Here is a 14,601-nt window from a genome sequence, read left to right on the forward strand (position 1 = left end):
TGGTGTGTGTAGTAGAGGGGTCCCGGTGTGTAGTAGAGGGATCCTGGTGTGTAGTAGAAGAGTCCCGGTGAGTAGTAGAGGAACTGTATAGGCGGTATGTGTGAATATGATTGGTGAAAGTGTTTGGCAGTAGCAGAGTAGTCGGTGTGTAGTAGAGGGGTTGTGGTGTGTAGTAGAGGGGTTGCAGGGCATAGTAGAGGGGTTGCGGTGTGTATTAGAGGGGTCCCGGTGTTTGTAGAAGAGGGGTCCCGGTGTGTGTAGTAGAGGGGTTGTGGTGTGTGTGTGGTGGAGGGGTCCCGGTGTGTGTAGTAGAGGGGTCCCGGTGTGTGTAGTAGAGGGGTCCGTGTAGTAGATGATTTGTAAAGGCGGTATGTGTGAATATGATTGGTGAGTGTCTGGCGGTAGCAGAGCAGCCGGTGTAGGAAGATCGGAGGCAGATTCGTGGTACGGCGGAGGTGTAATGTGTGGCCTGGTACAGCCCGCTCCTCCTCCGGTGACAGCTGTGTACCCCGCACACAGAGGGGTTGCAGTGTGTAGTAGAGGGGTCCCGGTGTGTGTAGTAGAGGGATTGTATAGGAGGTGTGTGTGAATATGATTGGTGTGAGTGTTTGGCAGTAGCAGAGCAGCCGGTGTGTAGTAGATGGGTTGCAGTGTGTAGTAGAGGGGTTGCGGTGTGTAGTAGAGGGGTCCCAGTGTGTGTAATAAAGGGGTTGCTGTGTGTAGTAGAGGGGTCCCAGTGTGTGTAGTAGAGGGGTCCCGGTGTTTTAGAGGAATTGGGGTGTGTAGTAGAGGGGCTGCGGTGTGAAATAGAGGGGTCCCAGTGTGTGTAGTAGAGGGGTTGCGGTGTGTAGTAGAGGGGTCCCAGTGTGTGTAAGAGGGTCCCGGTGTGTAGTAGAGGGGTTGCGGTGTGTAGTAGAGGGGTCCCGGTGTGTAGTAGAGGAATTGTATAGGAGGTGTGTGTGAGTACATTGGTGTGAGTGTTTGGCGGTAGCAGAGCAGCCGGTGTGTAGTAGAGGGGTCCCGGTGTGTAGTAGAGGAATTGTATAGGCGTTGTGGGTGAATATGATTGGTGTGTTTGGCGGTAGCAGATCAGCCGGTGTGGTGGAGGGGTTGTGGTGTGTAGTAGAGGGGTCCCGGTGTGTAGTAGAGGGGCCCGGTGTGTAGTAGAGGATTTGTATAGGCGGTGTGGGTGAATATGATTGGTGAGTGTTTGGCGGTAGCAGAGCAGCCGGTGTGTAGTAGAGGGATTATGGTGTGTAGTAGAGGGATTACGGTGTGTAGTAGAGGGATTATGGTGTGTAGTAGAGGGATTATGGTGTGTAGTAGAGGGATTACGGTGTGTAGTAGAGGGGTAGCGGTGTGTAGTGGAGGGGTTGCGATGGAGGGGTCCCGGTGTGTAGTAAAGGGGTTGCGGTGTGTGGTAGAGGGGTCCCGGTGTGTAGTAGAGGGGTCCCGGTGTGTGGTGGAGGGGTTGGCGGTGTGTAGTAGAGGGGTTGGCGGTGTGTGGTGGAGGAGTCCCGGTGTGTAGTAGAGGGGTCCCGGTGTGTGTAGTAGAGGGATTATGGTGTGTAGCAGAGGGGTCCCGGTGTGTAGTAGAGGGGTCCCGGTGTGTAGTAGAGGATTTGTAGGAGGAGGTTTGTATAGGCGTTATGGGTGAATATGATTGGTGAATGTTTGGCGGTAGCAGAGCAGCCGGTGTAGGAAGATCTGAGGCAGATTCTTGGCACGGCGGAGGTGTAATGTGTGGCCTGGTACAGCCCGCTCCTCCTCCGGTGACAGCTGTGTACCCCGCACTCACCCGCTCCCCTGTTCCCTTGTAACTCGATTGCCCCGGCCGTCTCGGCGGTGTCTGCGTAAGCTGCGCTGACTCAGCAGACAGATGGCAGACCTGCAGACTATTCCATTCTTCCACCTGCAGATGATCACTCTGGGAAGGCTCACACTCCTCTGCGCGTGCCATACGGCCGCGCCGCGCTCTTATAATAAGCGACACGTTATTCTGGAAGATGTTGGAATAATTTATTGCATTGTGCGGATTCTCCCCGCCACCCATCTGCCCCCCTGGCTCATACTACAGAGGCGGCTCCTCTTCCAGCCATGTCCACCATCCCCAGTTCTTCTCCTCGATACCCCAGCCCCCGCCCTTCCCCTCCCCTGTCCCACCACCCAGTTCTGTCCTTCCCCATCACCCACGCCACCACCCGCCCTATTGCCTTTGCCACCTCCCCTCTTGCCCCAGGGCAGGCCAGGCAGTAAAGGGCAGGATCAGCGACACAGTTCAGGGTGGCCATGGCCAGTGCCGCATGGTAAGCTGGGAACAGCCTTTCCTCCAGTGCACAGCTTTTCCCCGCGGCTCCGGCATCTCCGCTAATAAGAAACACCACACTGCGCAGGAGCAGCAGAACGTAATAGGGCCCGTAACACAAGAGGGCCACACATGGAAGACCCAGCGCCAGTCTCCGCACTCTCCTCTTCTCCCTTCGTTCACACGATGCGCTGTCCTTCAGAGCCCGCAGTAATCCGGCATAACAGACCAGCATGATCCCCCAGGGCAATAAAAATCCCGCCAATACCCTCCCTACGTTGGCCAGGGCGTCAGCCGTTCCTGAAAGGGGGTAGCTCTCGTAGCAGAAGGTGTGGTTGTAGCGGTCCCGGGTGATGGCGTCGCTGAACAAGGGTGGAGTATTAGCGGCCAGTTCAACAACCCAGACCAGTGCAGAGACGGCGGCGGCGGAACGGATGGGCCTGGTGCCGGGAAAGCGTAGCGGGTGTGCCACCGCCAGGTATCGGTCCGCAGAGACGCAGGACAGGAAGGCAGCTCCCACGTACAGGTTGGTGTAGAAGACAAATCCAAAAAGCCGGCAGGCCCCCGGCCCGTAGCCCCATACGTCCCGCCGCAGGTAATAGTCTGTCCATGGTGGAAGGGCGCAAATAAGAAGGAGGTCGGAGAGGCTGAGGTTCAGCAGGTACACGCCCAGTTCTTTACCTTTCCGCACCTGAAGCCAGGCTGCCCACAGCGCCAGCAGGTTGGCGGGAAGACCGACCACAAACACTACGGCATAGAGGGATGGAGGAAGGATACTGTCCAGATCCGAGTCCACATTGCAGGCCTCCGGGGTGGTGTTAGTCATGGTGAAGGGAAGGTGCAAGATGACAACCAGCTGTGTCCATTCACTTGTCCGCTGTACGCCGCTCCTCTCCTTCCTGCCCTTTGTAGGGCGCGTTGTGCTATATGGAGGCTCATCTATGGGGCGTGTCCTCCTTCGTGACTCCTCGGGGGCGGCACCCTCACTGCATCTGTGGAAAGAGAATATCAGAGGATGAGAAATCACATAAAGACCGAGAAGAGGAGTTCTCATAGACTGCACTGACCAATAGGAACCGGTCTATACCGACCAGCAGGGGCCTTGTGTAAGAGGGAAAGGGAAGCAAATAGGATGCTTGTGTACAAGGGTTAGGCTGAGGGAAGGAAGCTAGGAAGCAGTGGTAAGTACTCTGTGAGAGGAGGGGCAATTATTAGGGGTACGGAGTGAGGAACCGTGGTAAGTACTCTGTGAGAGGAGGGGCAAATATTAGGGGTAGGGAGTGAGAAACCATGGTAAGTACTCTGTGAGAGGAGGGGCAATTATTATGGGTAGGGAGTGAGAAACCGTGGTAAGTACTCTGTGAGAGGAGGGGCAATTATTATGGGTAGGGAGTGAGGAAGCAGTGGCAGGTACTCTGTGAGAGGAGGGGCAGTTTTTAGGGGTAGGGAGTGAGGAACCGTGGCAAGTACTCTGTGAGAGGAGGGGCAATTATTAGGGGTAGGGAGTGAGGAAGCAGTGGCAAGTACTCTGTGAGAGGAGGGGCGATTATTAGGGGTAGGGAGTGGGGAAGCATTGGCAGGTATTCTGTGAGAGGAGGGGCAATTATTAGGGGTAGGGAGTGAGGAACCATGGTAAGTACTCTGTGAGAGGAGGGGCAATTATTAGGGGTAGGGAGTTAGGAAGCAGTGGCAGGCCCTCTGTGCGAGGAGGGGCAATTATTCGGGTAGGGAGTGAGGAAGCATTGGCAGGTACTCTGTGAGAGGAGGGGCAATTATTAGGGGTAGGGAGTGAGAAAGCAGTGGCAGGTGCTCTGTGAGAGGAGGGGCAATTATTAGGGGTAGGGAGTGAGGAAGCAGTGGCAGGTGCTCTGTGAGAGGAGGGCAGTTATTAGGGGTAGGGAGTGAGAAAGCAGTGGCAGGTGCTCTGTGAGAGGAGGGCAGTTATTAGGGGTAGGGAGTGAGGAACCGTGGCAAGTACTCTGTGAGAGGAGGGGCAGTTTTTAGGGGTAGGGAGTGAGGAAGCAGTGGCAGCAGGGCCGGTGCTTCCACTAGGCAAACTAGGCAGCCACCTAGGGCGCATTGCAACCTAGGGGCGCAGCCATGAGTCGGCACTCTCTGTCCATCATGAATGATCCTTGTGAGCTGAGGGGAGGGGGCCGCAGTGGGGGAGGAAGAATGGACAGAGGAAGATGCCAGGTGTCTGGGGCAGTGGCTGAACTACCAGGCCCTGGCTTTCCACCGCTGTTGGGGGGGCAAGAGGCAGGAAGGGAGCCCACAGGAGTGCTGCATGCATGATGATCCTCTTCGGCTGGAGCTGAGGGGTGTAAACCGCAGGCAGGAAGTGACTCTTTGCACTGAGCTGGTGGGCAGCCGTTCATTTCCCTGGGTCGGTATTAAGCAGGGAGCAGAGGAGAGCTGAACCTGACCCCAAGCTTGGCACTGGAGGGCGGCACCTTTGCTGGAGCAGAAACGACTAGGCACCGGAATGGTCTGAGGAGGTTGGGGATTAGGGATGTGCGAAGCTCTCTGACTGCTGCTTCTCCCTCCACCAGGAGCCGGATGGAGCTGTGGTGAGCACTGTGGTCCTGGAGAGGAGCGTCCTAGGAGAAGGAATCAGCAGGATCACGGTGAAGGAGGGCAGAGTGTGGGCTACTCTCTGCATACCGCCCAGTGAGTGTCCCCAGAACAGGGGATCAGGGTCCCTGGGTGTGACATGGAGGTTCCCTGGTGTGAAAGGGAATCAGGGTCACCAGGTGTGCCATGGGGGTTAGGGGTCACCGGGTGTAACAGGGTTTTGGGGTCACCAGGTGTGCCATGAGGAACTGGAGTCCCTGGGTGTGCTATGGGGGATTGAGGTCCCCAGGTGTGACATGGAGGAACATCAGGGTCTTGCCTAGGGCGTAAAATAGTCTAGCACCGGCCCTGAGTGGTTGGTACTCTGTGAGAGGAGGGGCAATTATTAGGGGTAGGTAAGGAGGAAGCCATGGCAGGTACTCTGTGAGAGGAGGGGCAATTATTAGGCGTAGGGAGTGAGGAAGCAGTGGCAGGTACTCTGTGAGAGGAGGGGTAGTTATTAGGGGTAGGGAGTGAGGAAGCAGTGGCAGGTACTCTGTGAGAGGAGGGGCATTTATTAGGCGTAGGGAGTGAGGAAGCATTGGCAGGTACTCTGTGAGAGGAGGGGCATTTATTAGGCATAGGGAGTGAGGAAGCAGTGGCAGGTACTCTGTGAGAGGAGGGGCAGTTATTAGTTGTAGGGAGTGAGGAAGCAGTGGCAGGCACTCTGTGAGAGGAGGGGCAATTATTAAGGGTAGGGAGTGAGGAAGCAGTGGTAGGTACTCTGTGAGAGGAGGGGCAATTATTAGGGGTAGGTAGGGAGGAAGCCGTGGCAGGTACTCTGTGAGAGGAGGGGCAATTATTAGGGGTAGGTAGGGAGGAAGCCATGGCAGATACTCTGTGAGAGGAGGGGCAGTTATTAGGGGTAGGGAGTGAGAAAGCAGTGGCAGGTACTCTGTGAGAGGAGGGGCAGTTATTAGGGGTAGGGAGTGAGGAAGCAGTGGCAGGTACTCTGTGAGAGGAGGGGCAGTTATTAGGGGTAGGGAGTGAGGAAGCAGTGGCAGGTGCTCTGTGAGAGGAGGGTTAATCTGTAAGGTAGGTATTTAGGAAGTAATGGTGGGTCCTCTGTATGAGAAGTGATGGTCCTCTATATAAGACACACTGTAATTGGTTCCAGAGCCTCTGAGCTGTGAGACTGGTGGCCCAATGATGGTCCTCTATATAAGACACACTGTAATTGGTTCCAGAGCCTCCGAGCTGTGAGACTGATAACCCAATGATGGTCCTCTATATAGGGCACTCTGTAATTGGTTCCAGAGTCTCCGAGTTGTGAGACTGATAACCCAATGATGGTCCTCTATATAAGACACACTGTAATTGGTTCCAGAGTCTCCGAGTTGTGAGACTGATGGCCCAATGATGGTCCTCTATATAAGACACACTGTAATTGGTTGCAGCACCAAAGTACAGACCAGTCCTTCAAGGGAAGTGGCCCTCATTACACTGATCTTGTCCATTCTGCACGCAAAGTACACATACCAGAAGTGGGTGTGACCTCTATACAGATCAACCAATCACAGTCCAGAACTAAAATAAATGATATTCTGTGAGGAGCGGTCACCCCGGGTGATACTGGGATTTCCTCAATGCCTAGGAATGGAGAAGATCCATGATATGGGAAAATTCTGACCCTACAGAAGAATGCTGCCTATTGACTCCATACATCCACTCTATTGTCTTTGTTGAGTTCTGCCAGGATGTCTGTTAGTTTCTGCTGACCATAAAAAATCGACAGATTACCACCTCCCTCTGACCGATCGTAAAACTATGACCAAATCCTTCAGTTCTGTCATCCGTGGTTTGTAGGACAATCACATCAATAAGGACACAAAGCGTTTATTAACATGTCAACAAAGAAAGCAGCCAGACGTGGGGCGACCTCCATTAGACCTCTGCCCAATTCACAACTTAAAATCCAACAGGACCAAGACACAATAATATTAAGCATACAGTCGACCCCCGAAATTGGGGGGGGGGGGGGTTGGGGTTACGTACAAGGTAGGTGCTAGGTAAAATATAGTGGGCCTTGGCTGCCTAACAGCAGGGCCATGATTTCAGCTGGGCTCTCATGTCTCCAAGGTGTCTCTGCTGAGAGGGGAGTCTCCCCACTGGCTCTATGAGAGGATTCTCATTGGGCAGTGGAGGAAACCCAATCGGAGACTCATTCAGGCTTGTAGCTACCCCAGAAGGCAGATTCTGCCGCAAAGGATTCTGGGAGTGGGTAAAAGTTTGAGGGGAACGCATGATGCAGCGTCTTTGGCAGGAAGTCCAGGAGGGAGAGTACGGCTGTCTCTCCTCGTGTCAGAGGAAGCGGGTGTCTCAGGTGGCTGCCTGAGAATCCAGAGAGTGCTGAGCTGTAAAGGGGTCTGGTGTTCCGAGAACCAGCGGAGAGAGAGAGAGGGGTCCAGTTCCAGGAAAGCCTACAAAGGTCGTGAGTACTGCGGACTGCCCCTGGGGGTCTGCCTAGCGTCAGAGGGGACCACTCCGGAGAAGGTTCTAGGGATCCAGGAGTCAGCTAGCTGTTAAAGGGGGTGCCTGGTCATAGGACCCTGAAGTATTAGAGGGGGTACCTAGTCAGAGGACCCTGAAGTGGTAGAGAGAGTACCTAGGTAGAGGACCCAGGTGAGGTTACTGAGAGGGGAGTCTCCCCACTGGCTCTATGAGAGGATTCTCATTGGGCAGTGGAGGAAACTCAATCAGAGACTCATTCAGGCTTGTAGCTACCCCAGAAGGCATATTCTGCCACAAAGGATTCTGGAAGTGGGTATAAGTGTGAGGGGAACGCATTAAGCAGGGTTTTTGGCGGGAAGCAGAGTCCTGGGAGGAAGAGTACAGCTGTCTCTCCTCCTGTCAGAGGAAGCGGGTGTCTCGGGTGGCTGCCTGAGAATCCAGAGAGTGCTGAGCTGAGCTGTAAAGGGGTCCGGTGTGCCGAGAACCAGCAGAGAGAGAGAGGGGTCCAGTTCCAGGAAAGCCTACAAAGGTCATGAGTACTGCGGACTGCCCCTTAGGGTCTGCCTAGCATCAGAGGGGACCACTCCGGAGAAGGTTCTAGGGATCCAGGAGTCAGCTAGCTGTTAAAAGGGGGTGCCTGGTCATAGGACCCTGAAGTATTAGAGGGGGGTACCTAGTCAGAGGACCCTGAAGTGGTAGAGGGGGTACCTGGGTAGAGGACCCTGAAGTGTTAAAGGGGGCGCCTGCAGTTAGGGCCCTGAAGAGTCCGTGTATAGTGGGAAGTGTACAGAGTTGAGAGTTGCAGTATTTCCAAGGAGCTGCCTCAGCCAGTGCAGGGCTGTAGGGAGCCTGTAGGGAGCTGTTCATTGACTTTTGAGCTAAAGCAGTGTCAGGAGTCAAGTAATCCACAGTCCTGGATCTTCTGAGTTAACAGTCAAGTTAAAGTCGAGGTTCCAGCACAATTTCAGTATCACGGTATCTTTAAGCGTCAGGAAGCGCTGGTCAGCATTCAGCTGGCGTCAAGACAGCGCCAGTGGGCATTTTTTCTGTATAGTGTCCCAGTCAAACCTAGTAGAGCCAGAGGAGTATCCCACTCATTCCCTTCCCCCATCCCCTAAATACAATAAGACAAAACAAGCCAAAGATGCCGGAATGGTCATTGTCTCAGTTCTCACACCTGGGGTCACAACTCAAATGTGTTGGAAGTGTCACCGGTAACAATGGCAGACCCACGTCAGGCATAAGACCTGGAAATACTGCTACACGAAAAACTGTGAACTGTGAAAAATATGCCTATAAATGGAATTTATGTTAATATTTGTGTTACGAAATTAGTAAATTAAATTGTTCTTAATAATTTAGCGTTAAAATGCATGAAAAATTATATATTACCACGAAAAAAGCCATAAATAAATGGCAGAGGATATTTTTGGTTTCTGCGAAATTGCAGGGGCTTCCGCAAACAATTATTAGTTAGACTCTAAGGAAAAATCCACGAACGACTGAGGCCTGAACTCTGAACCGCGACTTTGCAGGGGTCGACTGCATATTTGAATAGGGAATATTCTCCTGAACAAATCGAGGTTAATCCCTTTCAACCACCCTGAGAAATGGTTTCAACTCTTGAGCCCCCTCCCCTAAGGAGCCCTGTCCACTCTCAAGCCCCCCAAATGACCCCTTTCCACCATTGAGCCCCCAAGATGATCCCTTTCTACCCCTGAGACCCCCCGAGCACCGCTTTCCATTCTTGAACCCCCCAGGTCATCCCTTTCTACCCCTGAGACCCCCCCCCCAAGGACTGCCTTCCACTCTTGGACCCCCCAGATGATCGCTTTCTACCCCTGAGACCCCCCCCAGGACCCTTATGAACCCCCTGAGGAATGCTTTCAACTTTTTAAGCCCCCTCCCCTGAGGAGCCCTGTCCACTCTCAAGCCCCCCCAAATTACACCTTTCCATCCTTGAGCCCCCAAGATGATCATTTTTTTACCCCTGAGACTCCCCCTGAGGACCACCTTCCACTCTTCACTAGAGCATACAGAAGGGGAGATAGCAGTCTCATACCTCCTGGTTGACCGGCCCATCCGATATACTCTGGTATCACTGGACACAAAATAAAATGCTGAACAATAGTCTACCAGTTTCCAGAATGCAACCAGTACATATTGGAAGATATTCATGTTGGTAAAAAACTGTGTGTAAGGTAGGGCCATGATACAGTCATAAACACGATGGCTACTCCTCAGACGCTTAATTGGTCCGATGGCCTCTGTCAACACCCCTTTGATCCCAGAGAAAAGAGGGATGCCAGGACAGTTCTCATGTACCCTCAACCAAGGAACATCTGCTAAGTTATGAAAGGCAATAACACATTGCTCCTTGACTGGACTCTGCTGAAATCGGGACATTGCAAGTATTCTTCCTTTTCAACTCACAATTTTCTCTGTTATCCTCTCTCTTCTGATTGGCTAACTGGCGTTAATTGACAGCTGCGGGAGCCAATGGTGTCATGGCTGTGTCTCAGCCAATCAGGAGGGAGAGTGAGGGAGAGTCCCGGACCGCCAAGGGACTCATGGACATCGCTGGATATAAATGGGTCTCAGGCAAGTATTAGGGGGGCTGCTACACACAGAAGGCTTTTTATCTTAAAGTATAGAATGCACTTTCTGCCTTTACAACTCCTTTAACCTTGTCTCTAAAAACCTTTCAATGCAAACTAAAAAAAAATGTTGCTGTCTCTTGAAGAGCGCTACTGTATAGTATAAATCCTCTGGACATACAGCGCATCCGGAAATATTCACAGCGCTTCACTTTTTCCATATTTTGTTATGTTACGACCTTACTCCAAAATTTATTAAATTCATTATTTTCCTCAAAATTCTACAAACAATCCCCCATAATGACAACGTGAGAGAAGTTTGTTGGAAATCTTTGCAAATTTATGAAAAATAAAAAAACTCCATGTACATAAGTATTCACACCCTTTGCCATGTACATAAGTATTCACACCCTTTGCCCAATACTTTGGTGAAGCTCCTTTGGCACCAATTCCAGCCTCCAGTATTTCTGAGTATGATGCTACAAGCTTGGCACTCCTATTTTTGGGCAGTTTCTCCCATTCTTCTTTGCAGGACCTCTCAAGCTCCATCAGGTTGGATGGGGGAGGGTCGGTGCACAGCCATTTTCAGATCTCTCCAGAGATGTTCAATCGGGTTCAAGTCTGGGCTCTGGCTGGGCCACTCAAGGACATTCACAGAGTTGTCCCGTAGCCACTCCTTTGTTATCTTGGCTGTATGCTTAGGGTCGTTGTCCTGTTGGAAGATGAACCTTCACCCCAGTCTGAGGTCCAGAGCGCTCTGGAGAAGGTTTTCATCAAGGATGTCTCTGTACATTGCTGCATTCATCTTTCCCTCCATCCTGACTAGTCTCCCAGTTCCTGCCGCTGAAAAACATCCCCACTCCATAATGCTGCCACCGCCATGCTTCACAGTAGGGATGGTATTGGCCAGGTGATGGGCGGTGCCTGGTTTCCTCCAGACATGGCGCTTGCCATTCAGACCAAAGAGTTCAATCTTTGTTTCATCAGAGCAGAGAATTTTGTTTCTCATGGTCTGAGAGTCCTTCAGGTGCCTTTTGGTAAACTCCAGGCGGGCTGTCATGTGACTTTTACTGAGGAGTGGCTTCCGTCTGGCCACACCCATACAGGCCTGATTGGTGGAGTGCTGCAGAGATGGATGTTCTTCTGGAAGATTCTCCTCGCTCCACAGAGAAACGCTGGAGCTCTGTCAGAGTGACCATTGGGTTCTTGGTCACCTCCCTGACTAAGGCCCCCCTCCCCCGATCACTCAGTTTGGCCGGGCGGCCGCTCTAGGAAGAGTCCTGGTGGTTCCAAACTTCTTCCATTTACAGATGATGGAGGCCACTGTGCTCATTGGGACCTTCAATGCTGCAGAAATGTTTCTGTACCCTTCCCCCGATCTGTGCCTCAATACAATCCTGTCTCCGAGGTCTACAGACAATTCCTTCATGGCTTGGTTTGTGCTCTGACATGCACTGTTAACTGTGGGACCTTATATAGACAGGTGTGTGCCTTCCCAAATCATGTCCAATCAACTGAATTTATCACAGGTGGACTCCAATCAAGTTGTAGAAACATCTCAAAGATGATCAGTGCAAACAGGATGCACCTGAGCTAATTTTTGAGTGTCATGGACAAGGGTGTGAATACTTATGCACATGTCAAAGGGTGTGAATACTTATGTACATGGGATTTTTTTCCTTTTTTATTTTTAATAAATTTGCAAAGATTTCAAACTTCTCTCACGTTGTCATTATGGGGGAGGGGTTTGTAGGATTTTGAGGAAAATAATGAATTTAATCCATTGTGGAATAAGGCTGTAACATAACATGTGGAAGAAGTGAAGCTCTGTGAGTACTTTCCGCATGCGCTGTACCTGTGTGTTACAGACGATTATTCTCAGATCATGGTTGGTATTGCTGATCTTGTGAAAGTTCCGACTCTTCGGTAAAAGTTGGTGGTGGCATTTAAAGGGAAATTGCTTAATTAACCACTTAAACCCCAGCCCTATTTCCGACACTTTTTGTTCACAAGATAAAATCAGTAGTTTTTCCTAGAAAACTACTTAGAACCCCCAAACATTATATATATTTTTTTAGCAAAGACTCTGGAGAATCAAATGGCGGTCATTGCAATATTTTTTGTCACGCGGTATTTGCGAAGCGGTCTTTAAAACGCCATTTGTTTTGGAAAAATTAGGAAAAATCACATTTCACTGCATTTAAAAAATACTAAACAGTAAAGTTAGCCCATTTTTTTTGTATATTAAGAAAGATGATGTCACGCCGAGTAAATAGATACCCAACATGTTGCGGTTTAAAATTGCGCACACCCGTGGAATGGCGACAAACTATTCAATAGAAATCTCAATAGGCGACGCTTTAAATTTTTTTAACGGTTACCAGTTTAGAGTTAGAGTGTAGCTCTTTTTTTTTAATTATTGCTCACACTCTGGCGATCGCGGCGATACCTCACATGTGTGGTTTGAACAGCGATTTCATTCACGGCTTGACTTCCGTATATGTTTTTTTCGCGTGCGAGCTAACGGTGACGGGTGCGGCTAAAATTTTTTTTTCCTATTTATTTTTTTTTTTTAACTTTATTACAGGTTTTTTTAAAAAAAAAAAAAAAAATCTGATCACTTTTATTGCTGTCACAAGCAATGAAAACATCCCTTGTGACAGCAATATGCAGTGACAGGTACTCTTTATGGAGGGATCGGGGGGAATGTGACAGTAATAGGAGTGACAGGTACTCTTTATGGAGGGATCGGGGGGAATGTGACAGTAATAGCAGTGACAGGTACTCTTTATGGAGGGATCGGGGGGAATGTGACAGTAATAGCAGTGACAGGTACTCTTTATGGAGGGATCGGGTAGGAATGTGACAGTAATAGCAGTGACAGGTACTCTTTATGGAGGGATCGGGTAGGAATGTGACAGTAATAGGAGTGACAGGTACTCTTTGTGGAGGGATCGGGGGGAATGTGACAGTAATAGCAGTGACAGGTACTCTTTGTGGAGGGATCGGGGGGAATGTGACAGTAATATGCAGTGACAGGTACTCTTTGTGGAGGGATCGGGGGGAATGTGACAGTAATAGCAGTGACAGGTACTCTTTATGGAGGGATCGAGGGGAATGTGACAGTAATAGGAGTGACAGGTACTCTTTATGGAGGGATCGGGGAGGAATGTGACAGTAATAGCAGTGACAGGTACTCTTTATGGAGGGATCGGGTAGGAATGTGACAGTAATAGCAGTGACAGGTACTCTTTATGGAGGGATCGGGTAGGAATGTGACAGTAATAGCAGTGACAGGTACTCTTTATGGAGGGATCGGGAGGAATGTGACAGTAATATGCAGTGACAGGTACTCTTTGTGGAGGGATCGGGTAGGAATGTGACAGTAATAGCAGTGACAGGTACTCTTTATGGAGGGATCGGGGGGAATGTGACAGTAATAGCAGTGACAGGTACTCTTTATGGAGGGATCGGGGGGGAATGTGACAGTAATAGGAGTGACAGGTACTCTTTATGGAGGGATCGGGGGGAAAGTGACAGTAATAGGAGTGACAGGTACTCTTTATGGAGGGATCAGGGGGAATGTGACAGTAATAGCAGTGACAGGTACTCTTTATGGAGGGATCGGGGGATGTGACAGTAATAGGCAGTGACAGGTCCTCTTTATGGAGGGATCGGGGAGGAATGTGACAGTAATAGGCAGTGACAGGTACTCTTTATGGAGGGATCGGGGAGGAATTTGACAGTAATAGCAGTGACAGGTACTCTTTATGGAGGGATTGAGGGGAATGTGACAGTAATAGGAGTGACAGGTACTCTTTATGGAGAGATCGGGGGAATGTGACAGTAATAGGAGTGACAGGTACTCTTTATGGAGGGATCGGGGGGAATGTGACAGTAATAGCAGTGACAGGTACTCTTTATGGAGGGATCGGGGAGGAATGTGACAGTAATAGGAGTGACAGGTACTCTTTATGGAGGGATCGGGGGGAATGTGACAGTAATAGCAGTGACAGGTACTCTTTATGGAGGGATCGAGGGGAATGTGACAGAAATAGCAGTGACAGGTACTCTTTATGGAGGGATCGGGGAGGAATGTGACAGTAATAGCAGTGACAGGTACTCTTTATGGAGGGATCGAGGGGAATGTGACAGTAATAGCAGTGACAGGTACTCTTTATGGAGGGATCGGGAGGAATGTGACAGTAATAGCAGTGACAGGTACTCTTTATGGAGGGATCGGGGGGAATGTGACAGTAATAGGAGTGACAGGTACTCTTTATGGAGGGATCGAGGGGAATGTGACAGTAATAGCAGTGACAGGTACTCTTTATGGAGGGATCGGGGGAATGGGACAGTAATAGGCAGTGACAGGTACTCTTTATGGAGGGATCGGGGGGGGGGGGGAATGTGACAGTAATAGCAGTGACAGGTACTCTTTATGGAGGGATCAGGGGGAATGTGACAGTAATAGGAGTGACAGGTACTCTTTATGGAGGGATGGGGGGGGAATGTGACAGTAATAGCAGTGACAGGTACTCTTTATGGAGGGATCGGGAGGAATGTGACAGTAATAGCAGTGACAGGTACTCTTTATGGAGGGATCGGGGAGGAATGTGACAGTAATAGCAGTGA

The 14,601-nt window shown here is 50.6% G+C and overlaps 1 protein-coding gene across 1 annotated transcript in view; it reads right to left on the reverse strand.

The window, feature by feature from the left end:
* Nucleotides 1-2,066: 2,066 nt before the first annotated feature.
* GPR4 (G protein-coupled receptor 4) overlaps nucleotides 2,067-14,601 on the reverse strand; it is a gene marked incomplete at its 3' end in the record, with an annotated part of 46,094 nt that continues 33,559 nt past the window's right edge. Inside the window, exon 2 of the mRNA XM_082263850.1 lies at nucleotides 2,067-3,297. Within this exon, the coding sequence (XP_082119976.1) occupies nucleotides 2,067-3,131 (1,065 nt within the window). The 5' untranslated portion in view covers nucleotides 3,132-3,297. The remainder of the gene's footprint in view (nucleotides 3,298-14,601) is intronic.

This window comes from Pelophylax lessonae (genome assembly GCF_965119305.1).
Source record: "Pelophylax lessonae genome assembly, chromosome: 7".
Classification (NCBI taxonomy): Eukaryota; Metazoa; Chordata; class Amphibia; order Anura; family Ranidae; genus Pelophylax; species Pelophylax lessonae.